Below are 10,154 nucleotides of genomic sequence, written 5' to 3'. Positions count from 1 at the left end.
CCTCGGAGGCTGGCTCTGTTTCGTGCCCCATTAATCCATGGGTTTGGGGCAGGGGCAGAGGGAAGGTGGGAACAGCCCCCAGGAGCTGCCGGGCCGTTTGCAGAGCGATTCCTGCAGCAGGCCGTGGTGCCCCTCTGCCATCTCCCACCACGGCTGCCGAAGCAGCATCCCGGGGGCTGGGGCGAGCAGCTCTGGGCTGCGGGGCTCCCGGAGGAGCAGCACGGATGGGCGGCAGCACGGGCAGCAGGGTGGCTGGCAGGGAGGAAGGGATGGCAATTAATGTTCGGAATGATGCTTGCCCAAGCAAACGGCTTGCCCCATCCACAGCTCCTTGATCCCCCAGCACGCTGCTGGCTCTTTGGGAGCCAGCTCTCCCTGTGTCGCAGGGGGTGAAGTCTGGGCTCTGGTGCTGCTTGGGCTTCATCCTCTTCCCTGGAGGCAGCATAAAAGGCCGAGGTGGCCGCTGGTGCCACTCGTGGCTTCCGAAACAAGGGAGGGGACGGCTCAGTGCTGCCCCCAGCACAGCACCTGCATCCCGCAGTGAGGTGGGAGGGGAGGATAAAACCCAGAGTTTAATCTTTATTCCTTTGAGAGTTTTTTCATTTGGAATAATAATAAAAAATCCCCATTCTGCGAATCTTTCGGAGGCAAACGTTTCCCTAACCCGGGGGTTAGAAGCAAGCCGTGCCTCCCGAGGGACCCTCTGCAGCCGCTGCGTACGACGGCTGCCCCGAGGGGCTGCTTTGGGGAAAAACCACGAAGGACTTTTCTTTTTTTAGCCTCCTGCTTGCTGCGAAGACGTTCGGATTTGTATGGCGATGAGCAACCGGGAAAGTCCTCCCACTGCTCTGCAGATAGAGCTGGCGGTGCCGGAGCTCTGCAGCGCCGGGAGCAGCCGTTGCAGGAAGGTGCCCAGCGCCAGCAGGGGCGATCGGCGCCGCGTGCGAGCTGTCGAGGCACTGCTGCACGGGGTGGGCTGCCGGGACGGGTCTGGTTTACTGTTCCCAAGGCTAGTAGGAAATTGGTGCTCTCTTGTTAATCCCTAATCAGTTTCCCGGAGCGACTGTTTTCCTTTGGTACAGCGGGTAAATCAATTAAACACTTTATCAGGTTACGTCTGCAGAAGCAGCTCTCCACACTCAAAAAATGATGGATGAAGGAGAGACTATTTTACCTCCAGGGAACGGCGATTAAGGAGTGACCTTATTAAGCTATTTCACGCAGCTGAGAATTGGACAACTCTGCTCAGAGACAAAGTAAACTTCAGCACTTTTAAAACCTTTTCTTCCTTCGCCAGTGTTCAGACACCCTGAGGGTGCTCTGTGCACCCGACTGGTTGTGGGAAATCCAGGAGCTCTGGAAGGAGGTGATCCGTAGGAAGCAAACTCCTCGCTGGCAGCGCCCCTGGGACCTGTCCCGCCTGGCTCTGCAGCCCTGATCCCAGGGGGGTGAGCGTGGGGAGTCAGAAATCAGAGCAGGCTGCTCGAAGTGCAGATCACATCGGTGCTGCTTGTAATTCCTCCTTTTGCTGAACTGGGAGTGGCGACCGATAAAGAGCAATTGTGGTTTAGTTCTTATTTTTCTTTTAATTGTGGCAAAACACTTTCTCCTGGTATTAGGAAAGCCCCGAGGTCTGCACATACTCAAGGCTTCAGCCCTTACCTGAACAACAGCAATTAACTCGGTTGTACTTAAATCAGTTTTCCTCCTAACCATTTGAGCTAGCTAAATGAATAGTCTCAAAGTGGTGGAATTAAGCTAACCAACAGCACCTGGGCAGATCACACAATTTCAGGAAATGCCATTTGCTGCCCACAAAAAACAGGGGTCAGGCATGCAGGGGAGCCCAGCACCAGCGAGCGATGCAGGAAAGCCCAGGATGCGTCCACAGCCAGCCCCGGAGAGCAGCAGAGGGGAAAAACCGGCCCGTGCCTTCAAGATCATCCTCGCCACGGTCGGTGGGTGATGGCCCAGACCCTGTGAGCCTCTCGGGGTGAGGAGAGGAGGGTGTGCAGCTCAGCACCCGCTGTGACACGGAGGAAGGTCGGTACCAGGGACGTCCTGCCGCTGCGATGACTCTGGGCGGGACGCAGGGGCACCGGGCTCCCTCCGCTGTATTGATCTTAGCTGCGACAGCCTGGAGGGGAGCAGAGCAGACTGTGCTTAATGGATGGAATTGAATAGTTTTAAAGTTTTTAAACAAGTTGGCTGCCTTCCTGGACTCTTAAATTAAAGGGCAATTAAGTCACTTTCAGTCTGGAAATAGCTGATGGGCGTTTCCTGCTTTGACTCTTAAATTTTGCCGGAGTGATTAATGCAATGAAAAACTGTCAACTCTCGAGTCAGGGCTGTCAGCCAACACCAAGAGCATTTATCTGAGTGCCTGTTCAGCTCTTCTGGCCTGTGGACAGGAGGAAAAGGGACAAAATGAGGGTGAAGAAAGCAGCAGCTGGGTGTTAAAGACAATGCCACCTGCACTTTAGTACTGACAACCATGGGAGGAGGAGAAAATCTGGGGCTACAGCTTCTTGGCAAGCGGATTTTTTCCCCCATGGCAGGGAAAAACTTGGCTCAAGAGCCCCAGCTCAGGGCTACTTGTCAGCTGTTGTCTTTGTTAGCTACATGCAGTTGGTATTTCTGCAGCACGTGCACCGCTCCTAGCATGAAACGAGTGCATGTGAGCACTCCTGCGGTACGGCTGCGGGGCTGCTGCTGTGCTGGGAGCACCATTTTCCCTTCATGCAGGTGCTCTGCAGTTTCCTGGTGATGTTGCTGAGAACGTGCAAGTGCTGCAGGCTTTCCCAGTCACTAGAAATGCCTGCAGTCTCCCTCCCTTTGAATTCCACACTCCTTCCTAACATTTAAAAGCTCACATCTATTTTGTTTCTTCCGGGATTGCTAACCGAGGCTGACTCCTGAATGAATTCTGTCTCTGGTTCAGTTAGTCATCCCTTCAGAACAGATTTAGTAACTGCTCAGGGAAACCACGTAAAAGCCAACAGTTCACCATGGGAAGGCAGCACCCACTCACTGTCAACTGCCTCCTTCCCCGAGCCAGAAAGCTGAAAGTGCAGCAAGTCAGCCAGAATTAGGAGAGTGACTCGAGCCTCACCTTTGTGTAGGAAGGAGAAGGAACGGATGCATACCTAGCCCCAGAGCCGACTGCAGGCTCAGGGAAGGTGCTGCAGCACGAAGCAGGGATGGCAAGCACTGCAGCAAAGCTCGCTGACCCACCTGCCAGAGCTCCCTCCTGCACCTCCGATGTGCACCCTCGTGGGGAAGCGGCCTGAGCATCCACCTGCATCGTCCCGAGCTGCCGCAGAGCCAGCAGCACGCGGGCCTGCCCCCAAACCGAAGCAAATAACCCCCCCAGCTCTCCTGGAGGCGTAGCGTTAGCAATGTTTTATGGCTAAAGAACTGCCTGTTCAAAAACGCATTTGACATGTTTACTGCTTGTGTTTATTAATGCTTGTATGCTCGGCTAGAGGCACCTCGTGTCAAAGCTCGTCCTGATATGCCAGATGTTTTAACGCACAAATATTACTCATGACACTGATGCTTTCAGTATGGACAGTTTATTTGCCCCTTTGAACAAATAAGGCAATATTTGAGAAAGATCAAACAAAAATATCCTGTATCAAACTCGGAAAATGCAATAAAAGTTACTATTCCATACATATACAAACTAATGACCAACGCTATTATATACAAACAGCCAGATCTTACAAAAGAGCATTTCAAGTCAGCACTTTATGCCAGTGTTGCTAATTTCTTTGTTACAAAAAAAAGTTAAAGCTACAAACTTCACATTATTACGTCTCGCATGACTGACATCATCGGTATCTCTGGGTTTCAGAAGCAAAGATAATGGTTTGTCCAGAACACTTTCAGCAATGCAGATGAACCCAAGGAGCACGTGAATGCAGCTTCACAATTAAGGAAGCGTTTTTAAGGAAGCATTTTGCTTAACACCTTTGTTGGACAGCTTTCCCTTAGGGCAACAGCCTTGGTCTGGGTCTGAGGGACTCTGAGAAGCGAGCAGGCACTCTGCTCCCAGACACTCTACCAAGGGACCAAATGGGGAATTATTTTCTCTAACAGATTGCAAATCAGTGAAGGAGAAAATAATTCCTCTGCATCAGAGCTCTATGTGCAAGAAACATCAAGTCTCAGCTACTGGAAGCATTTACGAAAGGTTCAAAGACAGTTAAGCCATTGGACCAGTTTTACTTCTTTTGGTTCATTTGCTGTATTTTAAGACAATCGCATCAGCAAAGCAGAGCATTTCAACAGTGCTTACATTCAGTTACAGCAGACACAGGTTGCATATTCCAAAAATACGCACCACAATAGGGTGCTTCACCTAAAAACTTGGGTTTTCTAATGCCCTCCAACCACTAGAAAGTTACCTACACAGTGCAGAGGTAAAACTACTCCCAGCAGAATCTGCTCGATCCGTGCACGCAGTGCAGTTTGCCACATCCTACATCCCAACATCTGTCACACCAGAGGTACAAACCAGGTGTGACCTAAAGCTGAGCTTCAGCGGGCCCTGCAGGAGCTGCCCGGCCTCCTGCCTCCGGTCTCCTCATGGTGCTGTGAGAGCTGCAGCCCAGCGCACAGCCAGCCTGGGCGAGCCCGGGGGGACGGATCCATCCAAGTGACTAATTCAAGATGCAGTACTTAACAGAGCACTCCCTCCTAAGCTGTGGGAGTTTCTTTGATGCAAAGGGCTCTCATAAATATTGCTCGTAACAAATATTCAGGGCAAAGCGTATTGCAGTTCCTGGACACGCGCTGTGCGAGCCCCGGTGTTCACGCAGCATGTCACCAGACTTCAGCAGAGTCCAGACTGTCACTGGTAAGGCATTTTAATCCATTAACAACAAAGACTTTAATTACTGGGCTTGTGCTGCGGAAGCAAGCCTTTTCCAAACTTTCCTGACACTTGAGGCTATCAAGCAGCTGATTATCCAGGATGTACAGCTCTTACTGCCTCCCGTTCGCCTTAGGGCCAGCTGGGCCGCTGATCTCCGCAGCAGCTGTGTTAGCACTGCCTATCGGACCGGGACAAACCGATGCGACCAGATCTGCAGAGGGGGTACAAATGGCTTGGTTCCTTTCACAGCAATGGAGTATACCTGTTAACAGCGGGCAAAAGTCTGCTCCGAGCAGGGAAGAAGAGCCTCTCGAGGCATGAAGTGAGCACTTCTCTCCAGCAGCATTGGGTTCAGGAGACACTGCTATTTAGTTTAATTATCTGGGTGGCGTACCAAGGCCTATTGCAGAAGAATGACATGGAAACTCTTCTCTCCATCAGAGCACAATAAAAATAAATTGCTCTGTCCGAGTATTTCATCACACACCAGACATCTAAAACTAGGTAACTGCTGTTACAGCCCAGCGGGCAGAGGCGTCACTGCTCTCTGCCCTGCAGCCAGGCTCACTTCATCGTTGCTCTGTTTTACCCTCCTCTCCACCAGCGTGAGATAATTGCACCATCCTCACAGCGATTGTACATGCTGGGTGTTTTCATTGAGCTACGGCAGGCAGAAACGGCAGGGTAATTTAAAGAGAAAGAACATGAGGAGCATCCAGAGGAACGGGAAGAGACTGAATCTCTTCCAGTAGGATATTTTTCATTGTCTTCTCCTCCGGATCAGCTCTGCCTCCACTCCACCCCATAACGCACATCTTTGCGCATCAACAAATGTTAATTTTCATTTTAATTTTTCTCATGTGCAGAAATGTGAAGGATTGTGAAATTAAGTTTTTATTCCAGCACCTAAAGATGTAAATTTGAAATGATGAAGCCTGTAAAATATTTCACAAACTGTGGAGACTTCTCAGTCCTCTCAGACACAGCAGAAGTACCTAACTCGGGAGAGGTTCACGCCACTTCCACCCATTCAAATACTGGTTCCTTTCCCCAGCACTCCACCGTCAGCAGGGTTTCCTTAAAGGACATTTCCAAAGAGACAGATGAAGTGGAATCTGCTTTGTTTTAGGTCAGATCACTGATTGGCTTTTGGTTTTAAGTCAACGTGGATTTTATGTTACAGAATATAATTTCTGATGGAGGCACAACATGCTTTATCTACTAAGATTAATTCCCAAATTACATAAAAAAGGACAAAACTGAGGTCTTGAAGAAAGCACACTTGCTTAAAGCACAAAGTGTAAGGCATGGGGCTTATTACAGGCTTTTTAAAAACTGAGATTTAAGTTTCTTTCAAAGGCTGGAACAGTTTGTTCTGTTCAGTGACCTAAAACTTATCAGTACCTTAACAGCAGAACGATACAGTTAACAGCTCAAAATCGAGTCTGTGCATTCACAAAGAAAAACATGAACAACAAAAAACACAAAAGTTGCAGCCATTAAATACCACAATTCGTATTAACTTAAAACAAAGAAAACAGACTACTGAAAGTTCAGTTGAAAAGAGAGTGAGCCAACTTTCTTTAGTCTATTTCTACCCGTTCCTCTGATTTAAAAACAGGCCACCTAAAAGCAGTAACAAAGCTCCTTGGGATAACGTTTTAAATACACGCCTAACACTAAAACATACCATCAGGATTTTCCACTTAAGGGCATTCCTGAGTTCACAAAGGTGCTATGGGAAAATAAATGAGCAGAAGTATTGCCCTCTGTTTTGCTAGCATATTTCAGTAGAAATCAATGTGTTCAGTAGTCATAAAAGCAAGGAGCTGATTGTTTGAGGACGGAAGTATTTTCTACCGGTGGCTCAAAAGTTCTGCTGCCGCCGCTTCTTGGCTTCAATGGCATCGAGGATCGGCTGCCGCTTGGACTGGTACTTCTGGCGGATTTCCTCAATCTCCTGCTCCATCATGGGGTCGAGTGCTGAGAGCCTCCTCTGAAGTTCATCCACACTCCAAGTCTTTAGCTAGCAGGGAGAGGAAAGGAGAGCAGGCATCAGCGTCAGTACAGAAACCATCCGCACATCTACAGGGGTTTTGCTGCCTGTTAGAGTCGGGGAAGCTGAAGGTCACAGCGCAGCTTCCAGCAGGGAAAGGTGGATCAGCTCTGCTCCTGCTGGGCTCCTCCCTCAGCGGGACCGTCATAAACTTCAGGATACTGGGCTGCTTTTGCTCATTTTACAGATACGCTATGGATTCTGCTTAGCGGGAGCATGAGTGTATAAAACAACCAGTGCGATGTTTCCCCCATTGAGGTGGTCTGTTTTTCTAACACTTCACGTTGCAGTCTTAGGGCAGAAACGCTGTACTGAAATGGAGCAGAAACAAAATTCTCTCTCCCTCCCTTTTTCTTGCAACCAAACTTCCTTCTGCTAAGTGAAGAAAATGAGGCAGAAGGGAAAAGGAAGAAAAAATCATTGACAAAAATGCATTTGAAAAAAAAAAAACCACACCACATTTATGTACAATCAGGCTGAACATCAATCACGGTGAGGAATTCAGACTCCTCTGCTAAGTCAGAAATCCCAGAACGCACATAACAGGTCACCTTGGGTCAGCCTCATACAAATATAAGATGCAAGTACAATTTGTATTTCACTGTCCACGTGAAGATGTCAGGCTAGTCTGGACAAACTTCCCTTACTCAATTTACTACCTGCTGCCCTTTGTTTAATTGTTTCTCTTGTGAGTGCCAATTCACCGAGAACTGGCACAGAAAAGTTTTATTCTGTGATTAAAAATGCCAAATTTGGCTCAGGACAGTCTGAACTGTCCATAGCTGTGCCCTTTACATAATATTGTAACCTGTGGAACAGAGAAGGTTTTAGGATAATGCTAAAAAATACGGACGCTCAGAGTGTTTCACCCAAGTCCTTCTCCCCTCCAAGACCAAGAGACTCCAAGAAACGCACAGGAGACGCTGCGTGACAGCCACTGCAGCAGAACGGGGATGACTTTGTACCACCTGCTTTCAGGGCCCACCTGCTGTGGAAACTAAGAACAGGCAAAATCATTTTTTTGGTGAAAAAAAAGCGTCAATTTTAAAACCTTCACTAAATGTCATAAATGAGTGATTTATCTTTACTTCAATTAAATGCAAGTGACACAAGTGACACTGCTGTCCTGGTTTAGCTGTTGATTAGTCAGCTATTGCAGTTGTTTTTCAAGCCACTTCCAAACCAAACCACAGTCAAACGCCTGCTGCCTGCTATATGGCAACAATCGAATTACTGCCTGTTTAAGGGCAGTTGTATAGTTTGATCTCTCAAGCTGCACGAAGCCTGATCTTTCTTCCTGAGGTGGAAGAGAGATCAGCCCCAAAACCACAGAGTCATCTGTTCATTGATTTCTCATAAGGTCTTCTAAAATTCTTTAGCATACCTACAAAATGCAGCCGTACGATCACAACCCACTCCAACAATCTAGGCACAAGAGAAACAACCCCTTCCTAGCAGTGCTATGCGGTCGTTCTGCCTTTCCAATCAGCAAACCCTTCATTAGAAAGACACAGCACTTCCTCCACAAAGATACACGTTATTTATATGCAGAAACACACCTTCACCAGGCAGCAGCTTAAGCTGATGCATGGCACCAGTTGCCTTTTCACCCTGATTTACCGTGGAGCATTCAACATTCCCCTTCCTCAGCATCCAGGGAATTGAACAGTCAAATAAAAATGTTTAAAAAAAAAAAAAAGAAGAAAAAAAGAGGGAAAGCTTGAATTAAAGTATTGAGCACATACATTAAACGTCTATATTGGATCAGATCTTGAGATGGATGTCAGCTCGCACAGAATAACCACTGCTAGAATACCAAAGGAGAGTTTGGGAATCGATCTGAAGCACCTCGCTCTTGGCTTAAGCCAACCATCGGAGGTCAGAAATCATCTCGGAGCTGCAATCTTCCACAGTGAAGCAGTAAGAAGAAAAATCTGCCCTACAGATGCTCTTAAACATGACAGAGCATCCTGGGACACACTATGTGATACCGACACACAGAAAGACTTCCTGCTAAGTGTAAGCAACTGCTGCCAATGGATGCAATGGTTTTGACAATTCCTGTGTTTGTCAGGACAGATGGCTAAAAGTACAGAAGATGCTTGAGTACAGCTAAGCCTGGAGTGGGCAAAAGCCTACAGATCTATATTAATAACAAATCTGGAAGTGGGTTACCTGCGCAGACGCGTGATGCAGAACAGAGTAGCTGCTCGAAGAGACTGATTGTGGATTAAACCCAGAGATGTTGGAAGTGAGGAAAGTGAATGCACTGCAGAAATCTAAAGCACAGAAACACGTCCTATGCGTAACGCTGGGTGTTGATGTAGATGAACTCATTGCAGAGTTTTCACCTGGAATAACGTCAGCGTGGCTGTGACTGCTATGCTATTCCTCACAGAGGCAGAGAAGCCAGAGGGCAACACCAGTAAAAGGCCCAGAACGTGACTGTTCACCACAAATGAGTTGACGAAACTGATGCGAGCCCAATTACTCATGAAGGAGAACCAGTGCCCACGCAGCTGCAGAGAGGGAGAGCAGGGATGTCCGCTCCTCTGCTCCCACTGTGCTCCCGGCCCGCAGCAACACGAGCCCTGGGACACGGGCTGTGCTGTTACTCACCTCATCTTCTCACTCGCACGTGTGTCTTTAGAGAAAATAACAGAGCTGCTTAAAACACCGTGACCTCCATTTCACTTTGCTGTGTGGCAATTCATCGTAAGTCAACACCACAGACAGATTTTCTCCTGGAATGAAGTTTTTAAACTCTAGCGTATCTAGCTCTGCAGCGTTAGGCTCCTGGGACAGTGACATTACTCTCTTAGAGAAATGCCAGAAGCAAAATAAGAAAAGAAGGACAAGGACAGAGCATCTCATGACAGACGGCTTTGGGGTAGAGTCTCAGCGAGGAACAGCTGTAATTAGAGCTGGTTTTAGCCACAGGGCTCAGTCCCATTCCCTTCCTCACTTCTCAGCAATTCTTCTCTTGCAAGAAGTCTAAGTGTCTTTGTAAAACCTATCTATTTTCATCCACGGTAATCAAACAACTACGACAACCTTTTAAAGGAAGGAATTGCGTTTCAAATGTAAAGACTGATTTAAAATACTTGGTGTAAGGTTGGTGGAACATATCCAGCAAGAGGGAAAGGCAGCAGAGCAGTGGAAGCGTTCAAGCAAGGTTACATATGCAGCAAGCTAATTTTAACAATTTGATTAACAGTT

General features: G+C 47.9%; 1 protein-coding gene across 1 annotated transcript in view; it reads right to left on the bottom strand.

Annotated features, from left to right (window-relative positions):
* Positions 1-3,559: 3,559 nt before the first annotated feature.
* The window catches only part of STK4 (serine/threonine kinase 4), a 46,369-nt gene continuing 39,774 nt past the window's right edge, over positions 3,560-10,154 (bottom strand). Inside the window, exon 11 of the mRNA XM_083801521.1 lies at positions 3,560-6,905. Within this exon, the coding sequence (XP_083657647.1) occupies positions 6,747-6,905 (159 nt within the window). The 3' untranslated portion in view covers positions 3,560-6,746. The remainder of the gene's footprint in view (positions 6,906-10,154) is intronic.

The sequence above is a fragment of the Anser anser genome (assembly GCF_964211835.1).
Source record: "Anser anser genome assembly, chromosome: 16".
Classification (NCBI taxonomy): Eukaryota; Metazoa; Chordata; class Aves; order Anseriformes; family Anatidae; genus Anser; species Anser anser.
The sequence above is the reverse complement of the archived record's forward strand: the minus strand, read 5'-3'. Positions and strand labels throughout refer to the sequence as shown.